The 19,053-nt window shown below is 37.9% G+C and overlaps 1 protein-coding gene across 4 annotated transcripts in view; it reads left to right on the plus strand.

Moving 5' to 3' along the window:
- The window catches only part of EXO1 (exonuclease 1), a 37,837-nt gene extending 20,017 nt beyond the window's left edge, over positions 1-17,820 (plus strand). For 2 of the 4 annotated variants that reach the window (XM_064276724.1, XM_064276725.1), the window contains 5 exons: positions 3,424-3,670; positions 7,636-8,239; positions 11,938-12,039; positions 15,644-15,837; positions 16,412-17,820. In XM_064276724.1, the coding sequence (XP_064132794.1) occupies positions 3,424-3,670; positions 7,636-8,239; positions 11,938-12,039; positions 15,644-15,837; positions 16,412-16,553 (1,289 nt within the window). In that variant the 3' untranslated portion in view covers positions 16,554-17,820. Of the gene's footprint in view, positions 1-3,423; positions 3,671-7,635; positions 8,240-11,937; positions 12,040-15,643; positions 15,842-16,411 lie in introns of those variants that run through there. The other 2 variants (XM_064276726.1, XM_064276727.1) reach the window with 2 other exon arrangements.
- The last annotated feature ends 1,233 nt before the right edge of the window (positions 17,821-19,053 follow it).

Genomic DNA, 19,053 nt, shown 5'->3' on the forward strand with positions numbered 1-19,053 from the left:
TTAAACATGCTTGACCAAAATGGCCTGATTCCTCATGAACCTAAATCTTTTTCATGGTAACATCTCTGAACCGTTGTTTCTTCGTCTGACATGGGAATGACATTGCCTGTTTCACGAGTTTCCGTGTATGTCATATAAGTTAATTTGTAGAATCACTTGGAACATAGTAAGTATACTGTGCATTTAGTTCCTTCTCTCCTGCTATCAAGACAGCCTACTCTTTTTATGTAGAGGGCTCATTATCACCAAATTCTTGTGTCAGACTATGTCCTCTTTGTTATAACTTTCACTTGTGCATTTCGTCCCCTAGGCACACACAAACAGAAGAACAAAACAGTAGACTTAACCCCACTTTTATGTGGCAGCCCTTCATGTACAGATAAAGCAGCCATTGTAACCCTCCTAAATTTCTTCTTTTCTAGGCTAAATATCCCTTATCTATCCAGGTTGTGCTTTGGATACAAACCAGTTTTTTAATAATTGTATAACTATTACAGTGAGTATGATTCTTGAGATGTGGCCTGGTTACCATGGAATGCAGTAAATATTTAGAATTGTGGCACTATTTCAGTCCTTCATCCAGAGACTATGTTCTTATTATTGCAAACTAAGATTGTGTTAGCTTTTATTAGCAATCTTGTCATTTTGCTGATTTTTACGAAGTTTATAATCAAGGTTTGCCAATTGCTTTTAAGCCAGGTACAATTATATTTCTAAAACGTGGGTTAAGTTATCCTTATTGAGGTAATCTCACCCATTTTAGTCCATTGTTCTGCCTGTTAGTGTTTTTTCTCCTTTGAATCTGTACAGAAGCAGACTACCGCATCTTTCTTCCGAGGAGCAGCTGGTGGGTTCAAACTAGCGACCTTTCGATTAACAGCTGAGCACTTAGCCACTACACCATCAGGGCTCCTTATAGATAACTAGGTCATCTAGAAATTTGAGAAATGTCCATAATTTGGCTCCCTGTGCCTTAATGTTGTGGTTAAAGTGTGTTTAGTTGTATAATATTTAACTGAGTCAGACCAAGTGCAGAAATCTAGAGCACTACCCTAGAGACAGACCTCCTTTCAGGCTCCTAGTCACCAACAGTCTTTTTGGGCTGTTCAACTTGTTGCAAATCCATGCAACTAATACTAGAGATTTCGCTATGTCGTCCACTAGGATAATATGAGTGGCACTGACATGTCTTGCTGAATTCAATATACGCTAGATCCGTGGCACTTCCCTGAATGGCTAGGTTAACAACCTTATCATAAAAAGAAAATGAGGTAGTCTAACCCTGATGGTGTAGAGGTTAAGAGCTATGGCTGCTAACTAAAAGGTCAGCAGTTCAAATCCACTAGGTGCTCCATGGAAACTCTAGGGTTGCTATGAGTTGGAATTGACTTGATGGCAACAGGTTTAATGGGCATGGCTTATTCTTGCTGAAGTCTTGATGGGAATCCTAGAACACTTTTTCCTTCTAGGGGCTCACACTTCCCTATATAATAGACAGATTTATACTTTTGCCAGGGATCAAAATCAAGCTTACTGATCTATGTTGTTGTTAGGTGCCATTGAGTTGGTTCCAACTCATAGCGACCCCACGTACAACAGAACGAAACACTGCCGGGTCCTGTGCCATCCTCACAATCTTTTTTATGCTTGAGCCCGTTGTTGCAGCCACTGTGTCAGTCCATCTCATTGACGGTCTTCCTCTTCTTCACTGACCACCTAGTTTACCAAGCATGATGTCCTTCTCCAAGGACTGATACCTCCTAATAACATGCCCAAAGTATGTGAGAGTAAGTCTCGCCATCCTTGCTTCTAAGGAGCATTCGTACTTCTTCCAAGACAGATTCGTTTGTTCTTTTGGCAGTCCATGGTATATTCAGTGTCCTTCTCCAGCACCACAATTCGAAGGCATCAATTCTTCTTTGGTCTTCCTTATTCATTGTCCAGCTTTCACATGCATATGAGGCGACTGAAAACACCATGGCTTGGGTCAGACACACCTTAGTCTTCAAGGTGACATCCTTGGTTTTCAACACTTTTAAAAAGGTCTTTTGTAGCAGATTTGCCCAATGCAATGTGTCTTTTGATTTCTTGACTGCTGCTTCCATGGATATTGATAGTAGATCCAAGTAAAATGAAATCCTTGACAACTTCGATCTTTTCTCCATTTATCATGATGTTGCTTATTGGTCCATTTGTGAGGATTTTTATTTTCTTTATGTTGAGGTGTAATCCATACCGAAAGCTATCAGTTTGTTATACTGTGGGGGCTTGCATGTTGCTGTGATGCTGGAAGCTATGCTACCAGTATTCAAATACCAGCAGGGTCACCCATGGCAGACAGGTTTCAGCTGAGCTTCCAGACTAAGACTAGGACGAAAGACCCCACAGTCTGCTTCTGAAAAGAATTAGCCAGTGAAAACCTTATTATACTGATCTAATACTGATCTACAGCTTTTTAAAAATCTAGCATTTAAAAAATCTGTAGCATCACCTTCTTGTCTCTGTATTTTGATACCTCGACCATCTTACCGACCTCGTAAAGGTTAGAGTAGTGTGTACTTAGGAGTCTCTGGGTGGTGCACGCAGTTAACGCAGCAGCTGCTAACTGAAAGGTTGGCGATTCAAGTGCAGCCAGAGGCTCCTTGGAAGAAAGATCTGACGATCTACTTTCAAAAAATCAACCGTTAAAAACAATGGGGAGCATAGTTCTACTCTGACACACGTGGGGGTCACCATGAGTCAGAGTCGACTCTAACAACAAGTAGTTACTGGTAATATGTACTTAACCTCCATGGAATGGAAGCTATTTGGATTCTGAGAATTAGTTGAACTAATTTAAAGCTATCTTTTCTCTATGTCCTTGCTTATCTCAGGCTTTAACTTTTTGTATTATTTAGTGTTTAGATTTGTTCTAATACCACAGATTACATTTGATGCAAAGCAGTTTCTAGGACTCCATAGCTAGGTAGTCAGAATTACTTTTGACTACATGACAATCACAGGTACTTCAAAACTGTAACATGGGGATGGCTTGTGTAGCTGCTGGCTTTATTGGAACATTTTTTAAATAAATTATACATTTACATATAAGTTGCCTCTAAATTTTTTTTTAACGCTTAAAACTAAATTCTTAGTATAACAAGTAAATATAAAAGCCATACATAATTAATTAATTATGCCCTGAAATTGTGGTTTGCATTATGTCACATAAAATCGTACAAATAACATGAAATCTTATTTGTGTAATTTTAGAACACAATCGAGGCAGCTTTTTGAGGCATCCTTGTATTTCCTCTTGTGGAGCATAATTAAAAAAATTTAAAAAATCACTTTTAGAATAGTAGGTTATAAACTGTGAAGTTAAGACGAAATCTCCAACTACACATACAACCAAGATTTACAAATAATTTTGTTTTTATTTAGAAGAGCTGTCAGAAGATGACCTACTGAGTCAGTATTCTCTTTCATGTACAAAGAAGACCAAGAAAGATAACTGTGAAGGTAATAAATCACTGAACTCTTCTGAAATGTTCACGCCTGACCTGGTAGATGGAACTGCTAGGAAAAAAAGCACAAGCACGCCGCCTAGGACAAGAAATAAATTTGCCACATTTTTACAGAGAAAAAACAAAGAAAATGATGCCGTTGTGGTTCCAGGGACCAGAAGCAGGTATAGTTATATATACAGAATGTTGTGTGTCTGTTGTATTATGTACTATATTGATGTTTATTTTAATTTGTATCTAGTAAATAATTTAGTAGGGTAGGCGTCTACTTTTTTGGTCTCTTTGAAACCTAAATACAATTTTGCAAAATATTTCTAGAAATATATTCAAATGTAGATGACTTTGGAGTTCTAAAATTAATTGAGTACCCAAAACTAGGTGCTCTGGTTATAAAAATGAGAAAGACATAGTCTCTTGTTGAGAAGCATGTGGTCTAGTTGGGCAAGTTAGGTACATAAGCAAAATATTTCGATAAATTGTGGTGAAGGCAGTGATAAAAGTATGCATGGGGGTTTTGAGGGTTAAAGGGGCATCTCATGCCAGGGCAGTGGTGGCAAAGGGTGAGAGATGTCAGATACTGCTGCTTAGGTTTAAGTGACAAGTGGGGTGAAGCAGACACAGAATGGAGCCAAGTACCTTCTCAGTAGAGTCAAACAGCTTGACCAAAGGCATGGGTGTGGGGAACACGACTTGCTGTTGATCGTTGAATTTCTTTACCTACCGCCACAGTGCAAGTCAGGGAAAGGTAGATGATGAGTGAGCAGAAATAAGCTGGAAGCCAGTTCATGGAAGCTTGTATGCTGAGCTAAGAAACATTGAGTCTTTAGAGGTGATGGAAAACATTTAGGAGGGCTATTGCCACAGTCCAGGAGAGCAATGATGTGATGGTGAAGAGTCACTATTACTTCTATAGGGGTTGAGAATTTGGACTTGAGTCAGGCCATGTGGCTTTGAATGCTGTCCCGTCCACTCATTAGGTGTTTGCCTTGGGCATGCCAACTTCTGAGTGCTTCAGTTTCCTCGTTTTAAAAAATGGGGATAATCATTGTAACAGCATCAGGGCTGTTGAGAGGATTAAATTTAGTTACTATAAGTGTATAACACAGGGCCTGACATGATTAGCACACAACAAACAGCAATTATTTTATTGTCTTTGGATAGTGGTGCCACCACGTGAAATTAGGGATATTAAGTGTCAGAAGTTATTTACGCATGATAGAGTAACTCCAAGAAAAAGAAAATTTACCAGCCCTATATTCCTCTAGGAAACCCTGCCGGCGTAGCAGTTAGGAGCTACAGCTGCCACCCAAAAGGTTGGCAGTTCGAATCCACCAGGTGCTCCTTGGAAACTCTATGGGGCAGTTCTGCTCCGTCAGCTTCCTTTGAAATAATAATTGGGAGTAAGTTTTTGACTTATGATTTTCTGGCCTGGTGTATATAGCAACATAATAAGAACTAAATATTATTAAATAGTTTTCTTAGCTAATTCTCAAAGTTCTTTTACATGTTTTCTTATTTCTCACAATATTCGAAATACACAGGTTTAGCATTATCGTTTCTGTTTTGGGAGGTTAAGAGATTGAGGCTCTGAGAGGTTAAGAAACTTTCCTAGAGTCATATGGTTAGTACTGGTGAGAGGAGAAATTCCCAGTCACAAGTGATGTGGAGTGAAAAGAGCACATGATCTGATAAACCTGGATTTGAATTCTGCTTTGCCCCCTTATTGGCTGGGTGATCTTTCACACACTATTTAGCTCTTCTGAGCCTATTGCTTTATCTGTAAAATGTGGATGAGCACGCACGTAAGGTATCTGTGAAGATGAATAGACATTATGTATACCGGGCACCCAGCACAGTGCTTGGCCGCTAATAGAATTCAGTGTGCATCACCACCTTATTCTTCAATGTAATGCAACTAAAAGGAACTGTTAAATATGCAAAAAATTGTCTCCGATCATCTTTTTTTGGTAAGTCTAGTTTTAAATCCTTATTGTAGGGATACTTATTTTAGAAACATACCAGTTAATCAGTTAGGTAATACCATAGCCTAATTATAAAGAAGGAGCCATCAAATGGAAAGAGTTCTGGGTTTGAATTCTGTTCTCTACCTGATTAAGATTTTATGACTCTGGGCATTGTCACTATAACTTCTCTTTTCCCGTGAAATAATACATGGACAAATATTTGGACTCAAATAAGAGTATGGGCATGATAGAGATTACTGTTTATTTTTAAAAATTAATTTTGCGATTGGATCTAGGAGCCGCTGGTTTCTGTTTAGTGAAAAGCTTAGTAAGACCTCCCCTTCCATGCACTGCTTCTTATCCTGTACCCACAAACCTTATCTGGGGAGTCTGATAAAAGGATCGAGAGGACTTTTACTCTCTAGTGTTTAGTATTGACTTGGCGGCAGCAAGTCTGGTTTTGGCTTTGAGTGGTTAGCAAATTTTCTGTTTATCTTGAATTGAACTAATGTGTATTATTAGGGAAGTAAATTCTCTCTAACTTTCATATTTCTCTGATCATATAATCTAAGATTTATTTTTAAACCTAAATACTCCCGGATAAATCTCTAACAGTGATACTGATCTGACATTTGTATTGGAATGTTTTTAAGGGATTTTTTTTTAAGCTGATAAACTGAAAAAAGTAATACCTGTTTATAATACAGAATTTAAGAGTTGGTTTGAAAGTTTTAACCTCAATATTTAAAATAGTGTAGAAGTTTATCAGCTAGAAGTAATATCAGTGTACAGGGCTACTAAAAGGTCCCAGATGCTCTGATACTAGAAATAAAACTAAGATGAGAACTAAATGGCTAATTTCTATCTTGCCTGCTACAAATATGAGACAAGAGTTATAAACAAATAGTCCTTTCTATTGCACATTTTCTTATCTGTTTAAATATTTCACTACTAGCCATGTGTCAGTCACTATCGTAGATACTGTGGAGGATACAAAACTTCAGAAACAGTACCTGCCTCAAGTGGCTTATGTTCTGTTTGAGAGTTAAAAGGGTTTGGAGAATGAACACCTATATAATGATTAAGCATAGATAAAACACACAAGCTCCAAATACATGTGTGTACAAATAACTGCTTCTGTTACTGGGTAGAAACCCCAGGTTCTTGCTCGGCATGACTCGTATTGGCCAATAAACGAGAGACCAAGGTGGGAGAACAAGAAAGGCACCTTTATTTCAGTGTACAAGGAAAAGGAGTCAATCGAAGCTGCTGCTGCCAAGTTGCTCCCCAAGGGTGGGCAGACAAATTATTTTTAAAGGGGTTTACAAGTAGGGAGTTCACACAAGTTACATCAGCAACATTCTTCATCATATTACGCAGGCGCAATGGGGTTTACCTATAACGTCCAAGCAAAACCAGGATTCAAGTGTAAAGCTGTGGGAGAGTAAGTCCAGCAAAGGAAACAGAATTTTTAATGTAACACCGTGGGGGCTCTGCCTCATCTCTTCCATTTCTTTTTGAACATTGGTCATTCAGACCCGGTATCCATTTTGAACCTTAGCCCAGATCAGAATTGTTTGGCATATTCTTGGGGAGGGCAAATATTGGACCCAGGTCTTTCATTGTGGCTGTTGACCTCTTGTTGGTTTATAATTATTTACTAAATATTAAAAGAGTGGCTTTTATGCCCTGTTTATGTGGATGTTTCCCTCGAGCAGATGACTCCTGGCTGGCTCACCAGAAATGTTACCAGGTGGAAACCCCAGGTTCTTGCTTGGCATGACTCTTATTGGCCAATAAACGAGAGACTGAGGTGGGAGAACAGGAAAGGCACCTTTATTTCGTTGTACAAGGAAAAGGAGCAGTCATGGCAGCCGCACTTCTAGATAACCAAAACCAAACCCATTGCTATTGAATTGATTCCGACTCATAGTGACCCTATAGATAAAAAAAAAAATAGTCCTGTCTAAAAATTGATTGTATAATGTGTGAATTTGGCATGATCAAAACTTAAACATGAAAGCTCAAGACCTATACTGCCTTTGTTTATGAAAGTCTATATTTATAAGACTTTTCTTTTTAAAGAAACTGGACCATTCCATTTTGAATCTTGCTGCCCTTGTGAGAAAACTCTGAAGTACTCATCGATATTTCTGTCGTCTCAGGTTTTTTTGTAGTTCCCTAGATCCTGCTGACTGTGTATCAAAGAAAGAAAGCAGCCAGCCTTTAGATGAAAGTGCTGTCACAGACGAAGAGACCCATCTAAAAGAATCAGATTGTCTCGAAGGCAAGAGGCTGGCTGATACAGACGTAGCACGTAATTCAAGCGATCAGAGGCTGGCTGATACAGATGTAGCATGTAATTCAAGTGATCAGATTCCTGATGATGTATCCATGTTTGCTGCTGAAGAGTCTCAGTCTTTGAAGACCAACCAGTTCACAAGGACCATCTCACCACCCACTCTGGGGACTCTAAGAAGTTGTTTCAGTTGGTCTGGAAGTCTTGGAGATTTTTCCAGAAGTCCTAGCCCTTCTCCAAGGACAGCACTGCAGCGGTTCCGCAGAGAGAGTGATTCTCCCACCTCTCTGTCCGAGAAGAGTGAGATGGCTGCTATATCTCCGTCAAACAGTGGTGAGTCAGGTGATGAATCTCATCCCTCACGTGAAGTGGGGCGGCCTTCACACTCTCAGGAATGCATAGAGTTGTCACCGCATGATTTGAATGTATCAAAACTTTCTCAACCTTCTAGTAAAGATTCAGATTCAGAGGTAAGTCAGATTATGAAGCCTTTGTTTTCAAATTCATGTATGAGAGAAAATAAGGTGTTAATAAGATAATTGAGGGAATTTTGCCTAAATTTTGGAAGGAATTGGCTGTCTTAATTTTTCACTATAGGTTCTATAATGTAGAAAGTCCCCATTTTATTCATTTGAAGGACTTGTCTGTACCTTCTATGTTTGAAACTCTTGTACATTCAATATAAGTATATACCTCCTGAGTCACTGTGCTTCTGTTGATAGTTGTCTCAAGTTGTGGAACAGTTAAGACCTAGGCAGAATGATAAACTGTGAAATGAAACATTATTATAAATGTAATATTTAAATCCCTAATATACTCTTGAATTCAGTAACATTTGCCTTATAAAGAAATGGTCGTTTTACTGTGATGGTTTAGTAGTCTGTCTTAGCTTTTAGCACTTTAAAAATATGTTTTCACTCAGTCTTATTCTTGCTAAGCTTTCCCTTTATAACAAAACAAAGTAATAATACAAATGATATTATGTTATTCAGTTTTAAATTTAAATAAAAGCATCCTATCCATTTTTTTCTTATATCTAAAGGGTCGTAATGAGTTGGAATCAACTTGATGGCAAGGGGTTTGGTTTTTTTGTTTTGATTAAAGTATCTTTTATTTTGACTTAAATAAAATCAAAACTTCCAATAAGTACTGGTTACAAGATCCAATAGCATTAAACAGTGAGACCTCTGAAAGCCAGAACTCAGTGGGACTGCCTTGGCTTTCTAGGTCTCACAAGTTTTCTGCCTTTGACAGGGTACACTATTATCACTTTTCTATCGCCCATTTCTCTGTCAGCTCTGGGGGAAAGCCCTTGTCATCAGTCTTCCCCTGGTCTAGGAGCTTCTCAACTCAGGGACTCCAGATCAAAAGGACACACACCACTCCTGGCTCTTGTTCCTTGGTGGTAATGAGGTCCCTCTCCTCTCTGCTCAATTCTCAAAAGAGATTGACTCAAGATGCAACCTAATCCTGTAGATTTTGTCCTGACTCATTAACATAACTGCCTCTAATCCTACCTCATTAACATCATAGAGGTTAGGATGTACAACATATAGGATAATCACATCAGATCACAAAATGATGGAAGCCACATAATACTGGGAATCATGACCTAGCCAAATTGACATGTATTTTGGGGGCACACAGTTGAATCCATAACGCCACCTTACACTGGTTCCAGCTTTTGCAGGTTTTACTGTATTTAAAAATAACACGATGGCGTGATAAAAATAGCTTTCTTTAATCTGAGTTCTCTATATTTATCAATATAACATACTTCATTTATCTTTACCAACTATAATCAACAAGCTGTAAGACAAACTAAGCCACAGTATTATTTGACAGAATTTTTATATCTTATAATTCTGGATATTGGATAAAAATATAGCATCTAATAAATCAGTATAGCTTGTGTTCATCGAAAAGTAAATATTTGACTCAAGTTCCCAAAGGAACCTTGATTTGGGCTCAAAATTGAAAAATAACACCAGGTAATATGTAGAAACAAATGGTTTTCATTAGGAGAAAGCTGAAATCAACTTATTTGAATCCAAAAATCTGTCCCATGTGGCGTTTTTTAAGTTCTTAAGAGTATGCCAAACCAAACTTATCTCCTTTGGAGACTTTTGCTATTTTTTCGCTTTTTTCTTGCTTTGCCTTCGATTTATCTGCTATACTGAGTACTGTCGATGCTAGTCGAGAAGACTCAGTTTCTTTTATTATTAACCTCTAGTTTAATATCATCTTTTTCATTTTCACTTTATACTGTATTTTTCTTGGCACTAGTTGGATACCACCACAGTTGCTGTCTCTTGAACATATTTCCTAAAAACAGTACCATCTATGCATAAGGAGACTTTTGAGTCCGCTAAGCTCCTTCGGGGCATTCTTTTTTCTTTTTCCAGCTTGCATCTTTTTGTTCCACTTACTTTGTAAGCCCTTAGCCACATTTTTACTGAGAAGCCTTACCATCTCACAGGCTGTGGGCTGATCATGCTGGCCAGAGCTCTCCACATTTCTCAACTATTTTTTTGTACTAATCAGTTAGGGAAACATGACACTCCCCACCCCTCAAATGCACACAGAACAAAACTAGGCGTCCTTCACTCAGTCGTCTCTCTTGCCACCAGAAGCAGTAAACTCCCTTTAGGATAGATGAATTGTTAGGTCTCAAAGAATTGGATGCCAAGAGTTAACATAAAAAACTCTATAATCTTTCTTTGATTCGGAGAATGTTTCAGAAATCCACAGTGTCACTGGGGCTTCATTTTGAAAATCGATTTTCATTATATTGTTCTGAAGAAAAGGTTTCTGTACTAAAGAAAGCAACAACCATAGACCCTGTGTGCATTGAGTTCAATGACCCTGTTGTTACTGGGTGATGTCAAGTCCATTGCAACTCATAGCGACCCCACGTGACGGAGTAGAACTACCCTATAGGGCTTCCTATGATGTAATCTTTATGGGAGCAAATTGCCAGGCCTTTTTTTTCCCGCAGAGGGGCTTGTGAGTTCCAACCACCAACCTTTTGGTTATCAGCAGATCTCCTAACTATTGTGCCACCGGAGTTCCTTTCACTGACCTTACGTGAAGTGAATTAATCTTAGGATCTCAGTTAAAACCTTTAAGAAAGTATTTAGTCCAGAGTTAACACTGTTAGCCATGAACAAAGAATATTAGACTTTCCGTATAAGTTATAATGCAAGTTAATGATGTATTTTTCAATATTGGGTTGTTTTTAAAATATATGATATTGTATAAAGAGCCCTGGTGGTGCAATGGTTAAGTGCTCAGCTGCTAACCAAAAGGTCAGCAGCCTACCAGCAGCACCACGGTAGGAAGATGTGGCGGTCTGCTTCCGTAAAGATTTACAGCCTTGGGAACCCTGTGGGGCAGTTCTACTGTGTCCTATAGGGTCACTATGAGTTGAAATCGACTGGATGGCGATGGGGTGAACGTTGCGTAGAATCCTAAGATAAATATTTAAAAAAAAAAAAAAACCTCTTGGAAAAATGCAGAAACGGTAAAGTCTTCTGATTTCTTCTCATTGTCCTTTTTTAATGGACTTACACAGGAATTCAGATAATGAGGAAACTCCGTCTCTAGAAAAGTCTTACATGGTGAGACTGGGGGCTGGGAGTGGGTCTTAAAGTCATTGCTGAAGTTCAGTGTGCAGTGCTACTCTACTTCCTAAAAGTAGATGCCTGTTTTCTTCTTTAATGTCCAACATGTTGCACAATTAAAAAAAGGCACGTGCTGTAGTAGTTAAAGTTAGCAATTTAGGAAGACTGTCAGCCAAGCTTGAGTAAAGCAGTGGTCTTATAGCAGCAGACTCTTGTTTTATCTGAGTCAGCATTTTGACAGATGCCTAAAACAGTTCAGAAAAGGCGTCAATTTAAAAAATATACTTTGTCCGATACAATTGACTTCCCCAGCTGAAACACTAGCCTGTTTCTTCAGTAAGATCACTGGCAAACATCAGCCTTTTCGTATTAGCTTCATTTTCATTCTTTAATTCTACCGAGTGTTTTTTATATGTCTTTCCTCTGAAATTTTTGTTTACACTGGTTGTCTAATTTTACTTGTTTTACATTTTGTTGAATATTGGTTGTCATAAAAATTCCAGAGTAAAAACCGAGTTTTTCTTTTTTTAATCTGGGGCATCTAGGGATCTGACTGTAATTTTAAGTCACTTGATAATCAAGATTACCAAAACTCCAAGCTGCATTTATCTCACTTTTCGAAAAAAGACAGACTTCGAAGGAACAAGGTAAAAAGTTTATTTTAAAAAATTGTTTTTTTAATTCAGAAATACTGCTTGTTCATGATTAAAAAAAAAAAAAGGAGAAATATAAGCAAAATTAAGATACAGGCGGTCCCAGACTTAGGACATGTTCAAGTACAACAAACTGCACTTACAACCATCCTTTTTTAGGGGAGAGGTGAGTCTTATGGTTAGCGATGTGTCGCAGTGCATAGTTTGCTAATGTTATCATTCTCAGATGCTCCCTCGCAGATGTTCAATTTTATGGTTTACTGTTGTAAACACTGCCAGATTTATACAGATACTGATAGTTAAAGGAATAACAACGAAAACTTTAAAAAAGGAGTTGTCTTATGTCCGAACCAACTTAGGACAGAGTCGTCGGAATGGAACCCCATCGTAAATGGGGACTACCTGTACCTTTTTTCTTATTTACCGGAGTCCCTGGGTGGTGCGAATGGTTAACGTGCTTGTTGCTAACCGAAAGGATGGTGGTTCAGATCCACTCAGAGGCTCCTTGGAAGAAAGGCCTGGCGATCTACTTCCCAAAAATCAGCCACTGAAAGTCCTATGGAACACAACTCTACTCTGACACACGTCGGGCCTCCAGGAGTCGGAATCAGCTTGGCAGCAACTCGTTTGGGTGTTTTTTTTTCCCTTATTTACACAAAAAGACTATTTCCAAACCTTCTAGAATCATGTTTGTGTGTGATTGTATTGTAGGTGTTTAAGTTATGAAACCTGCCATTTCTCTTGTAGTGTATATCAAAATTCTTTTTCCATGTACTCGTATAATTACTTATAAACCAAAAACCTGTTGCCATTGAGTTGATTACAATTCATAGTGGCCCTGTAGGACAGAGTAGAACTGCCCCATAAGGCTTCCAAGGAGCAGTTGGTGGATTTGAACTGCTGACCCTTTGGTTAGCAGGATTTGAACTGCTGACCCTTTGGTTAGCAGCCATATAAATAAAGTATAATTACTTACAGTTGCTATATAATATGCCATTGTATGGTTTAGCTATTCCCCTTATGTTTGTCATTTACCTTTCAAAATTTTTGCTATAGCCAACAGTATTGCAACCACAATCTTGTGACTAAATATTTGAGTACATCTTATTTCCTAGAGATGAATTCCATGGAGTAACATCACTGGTTCAAAGGCCTGTCTGATTTAAGTCTTTGATTATCTATTGCCAAAAGGCTTTCTAGAAACTGTGTACTCATAATAAGCCAGGTTTTTAATCCAAGTAGATAAATGTTTGGGTGACTGCATAATGAAAGCGTAGTTTGTAATTTAAATGTTCTTGCCCATCAGTGGGAAAGCACTAATTCCTAACTTAAAAATGGGCAAGGGACACGAACAGAGATCACAGAACAAAAAGTACGTATGGTTGAATAATATATGAAAGCATGTTCAACCTTACTTATATTCAAAGAATGCAAATTAAATTAATACAGTTTCTTACATCTCTGATTTCCAAAATGTGTTCTTAATTGTACTCATCTTTTATGGGGTATAATTTTTTTTTTTTTTTTAGTGAGATGAACAGTCTCATATTTAAGAGAGTGTATTAGTCTGCCAATTCTGGAAAGCAATTTGGTGGTATGCTTATTGCCAAAGAGTTCAAATAGTTTGACCCAGTAAGTGCGTTCTAGAACTCGAGCCCCAAGAAATAGTCAGAATTTAAGTACAAGAACGCTTGTTCCTGCATTGGTTACAATAGTGGAAAGGTGGAAATAATCAAAATATCTAACAGTGCAGGAGTGGATTACTAAATACATTATTGATTTTAAGCTATTAGATGTAGAGATATAGGTAAATTTTTTTCTGTTGTTTTCACATTTTTTTTGCATATTTTTCTAAAAGCATAAAAACATTTTAAATTTTTCAATAAATGATCTGCATATACATTTGAAAGAAGATTCCCATCTTACACTAAAAAAATCCCAAAGAGATTAAAGATATAAAGTATATAAATTTGAGACTATTTTTAAAATCTTTGCATGAGAAAGGCATTTTCAAACATACAGAAAAAAACCCGTTGCCATCGAGTCGATCCTGACTCGTAGCAACCATACAGGACAGAGTAGAACTGCTGCATAGGATTCCTAAGACTGTAAGTCTTTACTGAAGCAGACTGCCACATTTTTCTCCCCCAGAGCCACTGGTGGGTTCCAACCACTGACTTTTCAGTTAGCAGCCAAGCACTTTAACCACTGCACCACCAGAACTCCTCTCAAACATATATACTAAATTGGAAAGATATCTGTATTATGCTTTGGAGTAATATGGAAAATTTAATATGGAAAAGTAAATTGGAGTAATAGGGGAAAACATGTTATTAAACAATATGTATATCATGCTGGGTTTTTTTCTTTTAAATACTTAAAAAGACTCTTGCACACATGTGTATGTTTGCACAATCATAGTCAAAAGTCTGGAAAGGTACTTACAGAATTATTTGCACTGGTGGATAGAATTAGACATGTAGAAAAGTACTTTCCCAAAAGGAGTTATGTCTAGACATGAAAACATCCTTTTTTTTTTTTTAATTAAATATTCGGCCTCCAAGATCTGCACTGTCAAGTTTTAACTATCACTTCTGTTTTGGTGCCTCGCCAGATGGACACTCCCTCTTGTTCTCTTCTCTAATGTCTAAAATAAAAAAAAAAATTTTTTTTTTTTACCTCTAACCACTTCTTCTCAGAACGTTTTTATTTCTATCTGCTGAATTAAATTATATTATTCTCTTTGACACTTAACTTCAAAATCTCAGGGCTGCTCTTTTTCTTTATAACTGCCAGCTCAATCCTTCTACACAGGGAAAGAAAAAAACGTGTATACCTAATTCCTAACATTTCTTTCACTGTCTTGTCTCTTGGTCACACTCTCTTTTCCCATCACCGGCACCCTGGTTCAGGATTTCATCCTTCATTTGTGAACCTTTGTTTTAACCTTCACATTCCTTCTGCACCCTCTGGCAGACTAATCCCTTTCAAAGCCTTGTTTTATATACCTCACACTCGCTGTCCTTGATAACAACCACAACACGTCATTGGCTCCATATTGATCTCAGGGTAAAAATCAACCTTTCAGTGGAAACAACATAAATGTCAGTAGAGATTTGTTTAAGTAAATGATGACATACCTTTACAATGGAAGAACAGGCAACCTATTCAAAACAAAATTCAGTTCTACTTGTGAAATGGAAAAATCTCCAAGATATATCTTAAGTGGAATCAAGATATAATATTCGGTGTGAAAAACAAAGTACACAACAGTATGCTGCCAATTGTGTATGTGTGTGTGTACACGGTTCAGTGGTTACACAGGAAGGTAACAGTGATTGTCTCTGGAGGGAGGAGAGGGTACGGGAGGCATACTTTTCTTTCTATTCTTTTGTGACTCTTGAATTTTGTGCAAATGCACGTATTACCTGTTAACATAATTATGATAATTTCTGTAGTAGACATTTATAAATAGCACATTTTTACCCATTGCCTGTGGATTATTTTTATGTGCCAGTGTATAAAGAATAGTTTGAAATTAACAAAAGGTAGCTGCTATAACAAAACAGTCTTAAAAGCTGGGGCATTTAATCCTCAGGTTCCCGGGCTGTATAAATCTAGTTCCGCAGAGTCTCTTTCTACAACCAAGATCAAGCCCCTAGTACCTGCCAAGGTCAGTGGGCTGAGTAAGAAGGCAGCAAGCCTCCAGAGAAAGAACCATCCTAACGCTGAGAACAAGCCAGGACTGCAGATAAAAATCAGTGAGCTCTGGAGAAATTTTGGATTTAAAAAGTGAGTTGCCTCAGTCCTTATCCCAAAATAGGAAAAACTTTTTTTTTCCTTTCTAATTTCAATACCTTTCTCCCAACTCTTTTCCTAATTTCTTATGAAATCAATTTCTGTTCCTCTCACATAAAAGAATTATTTCCCTCTAGTCCCTTTACATATACTCACATAGAGTCAGCTAAAGGGACTAAAAAAAAAAAAAAAATTTAGTCCCTTTAGCTGACTCTATGTGAGTATATGTAACTTTAATTTCTGTACTTTCTTCTAGTAAAAAACTGGCAAACTAAAAAAAATCTCAGTTCTAAACCTAACTTTGGAGTCTTTCTGTTGTTGGGTTTCTCCCCTTCTTATCTGTCAGGATTGTAATGAGAATGAAGTTCTTGTTAGTTAGGAGATGGGAGGGTAGTGTTGTTATCACACTACTGGATTGAAAGTTATTTATTTTCCTAAATTATCCATCTACAATGAGGGGAAGCCCTTGGGTCCTTCATACACCTCTATTTGTCCTGGTAGGTTATTCTCTAATTACTGGCCCCCTAAAAACACCAAGTTCACTTTATTATATTCTTATATTTTGCAGAAATTCTGAAAAGCTTCCTTCTTGTAAGAAGCCAGCTCCCCTGTCTCCAGTCGAAGACAACATCCAACTAACTCCAGATGCAGAAGATGATATATTTAACAAACCCGAATGTACTCGTGTTCAGAGAGCAATATTCCAGTAACGCAGGCTGCTTGGGAGGCTGTTGCCTGCAAGAGGATCTCAATCAATTTGAAGTCCCTATTTGGGAATGAGGCAGTTACCAGCCTGAAAGATTTGTTTTTAAATCTATGTCATTTTTAAAATAGAGTACATTTTGTATATTAACTATGTAATTGTTTCTTTTGCTCAGCTTTTTATATTTTCGTAAGAAGCTAAATAGAGGAATCATTTTTATCTCTGACAGCTTGTTGAAAGTTTTAATGTGAATTGTGCAAGTTCCCTGAAATTTAAAAAAATCTACTCTAAAGATATCTATAATGTTGTCACATATAAGGATAAGTGAAAAACCACAATTCTATAATCATTTTATTCTAGAGAAAAATCACTGTATTTCTTCAGGCTTTAAAATTTCCCCACCTGCTTTTCCTGTCTGTTCTTCAGGTTGAATTGAAGATAAAGTTACTGGGCTGAGGCGGGTGGCTGGTCAGGTGGAAGAGCATTACATGTCTGGGATGATGCTCTGGTATCCCTCAAGTGTGGCTGGGTTACAGGTTGACACTGGTGGAAAACTGCTTTCAGCCTAATATAAAATGAACTACTACTTATGCCATTAATAACTTTAAACTTCAGAAATATCCTCAGTGTTTCTTAATATGTCTTAAAGTGTGGGCCGAGAACTCCTTAATACATATTAAAACTAAGATCCCTAAAGGCAATATGAAGTACCAGAACTACAGGGTCTGTGATATGTACATTCTGCAAAACAATAGGCAAATGCCTGGAAAGAGAACCACTTATACAAGTGAAGATCTGACGTGACAGGAAGTATAGGGAATATAAACGTATCTGAGATATAAAGGATGGATGAAGGGGACACAGTATTTTAATTTTTAAGTGAGACTTAGGCGACTCTTGGATGAATGAGTCGAAATGGAACAAAAACAATACATCAAAATTGTAAAAACCAGCAAAAAAAACATAGATCCCACAAAAGATCTAATTAAAATATATTCATTTCCTGGGGCTGCCATAGCAAAGTACCACAAACCGGGCAGCTTAACAATGGAAATTTATTCTCTGAACAGCTTGGAGGCTAAAAGTCTGAAATCAAGGTGCTGACAAGGCTGGTTCCTTCTGGAAGGTTCTGAGTGTCTTTTCCATGCCTCTTTTCTAGCTCTGGTGGCTGCCCGCCATCTTGGCATTCGTTGATTTGTAGAGGAATTACACCACTCTGCCTCTGTTGTCACATGGCATCCTTCCCCATGTGTCTCTGTGTCTTATAAGGATACCAGTCATGCTGGGTTCCGTGCCCACTGTACTCCAAATGACCACCTTAACCAATTACATCTGCAGAGATCCTATTTCCAAATAAGATCATATTTTGAGGTTCTGGGAAGGACATGAATTGTGGGGAACACTATTCAACTTAGTACACTAAAGAACAAAAGCAAATTTGAATTTCTTTGGAATGTTTCTTATAGAAGAAACTAAGAATGAGCCAAACATTGTCTACAAAAAGTTTAATCTCACTCTTGAAGCTCCATTTACATAACAGAAAAGGGATAAAACCCTGCAGAGTCACAAGAGTTAACAGAAAGGAAAAAGAGAAACATCAGACGGGTTTGGAAAATGAATGGAAGAATGGTAAGTGATTTAATGAAGAAGTGATAGTTTCTCCAGTGGGGGAAACCAACAAGAAGTACAAGTCTAGCTGGGCTCATTAAATGGGGATGTCACACAGGCTCCTCAGAAGGCAGAGGGACAGGGCGATGCTAAAAGTAGGACTGAAAACTTATGAGAAAACTGTGAGAGATTCTGGGAAGATGGCATCTGTGCCATATTTTGCAGCCTCTAAATCCCCTCATAAAAGCAACTGGATAGCAAAACCAAAAGCCTATGGAGAACATTTACAACAAATTTAGGTGACATACTGTCCTCAAATCAGAAAATATAAATGAGTGAAGACAAGCCACCAACAGCTGCAAGCCTGCATGGTGTTAGCACCTATTGAGAAGTAGAGGGAGACAGCAGGGCATCGGATGGACCTGAGAACATAAGAACATAACTTTAGAATAAATACTGGAAAGCATGAAGAGCTTTGCCTGTTCCAATAGTGGGTGAGTGCTAGAGGCCGGTGGTAAGGTCTGAAGGATTGAAACAGCCTAGTCCCTGTAAGCTATTAAAACTGATAAGACAGGGCTCTTTCAGGACAGAGTCTCCCACAGAAGAGAAACTGCTGGAAGTAAAGCCAAAATTGAACAAGAGGAACAACAGAGGCAAAGAAAGGTTAAAATACAAGTGGAGGAAGAACAGCTAGTAGAGAAATAACAGCAGGACACCATGCCTTTGAACACTTAAAGAAAACAAACTGAAGTTAGGCTCCCATGAGCCATGCTTCTCAAAGTTTAGGAAAACTAATCTTGCCATAGAAAAGTTTTTAGGTCAATCTCACACAAAGTTATTTTAAGAAAAAAGAATCAAGAGTAAAATAGCATCCCTAAAGAGTGCAAATCTACCAGAAT

This window comes from Loxodonta africana, chromosome 25 (assembly GCF_030014295.1).
Source record: "Loxodonta africana isolate mLoxAfr1 chromosome 25, mLoxAfr1.hap2, whole genome shotgun sequence".
NCBI lineage: Eukaryota > Metazoa > Chordata > Mammalia > Proboscidea > Elephantidae > Loxodonta > Loxodonta africana.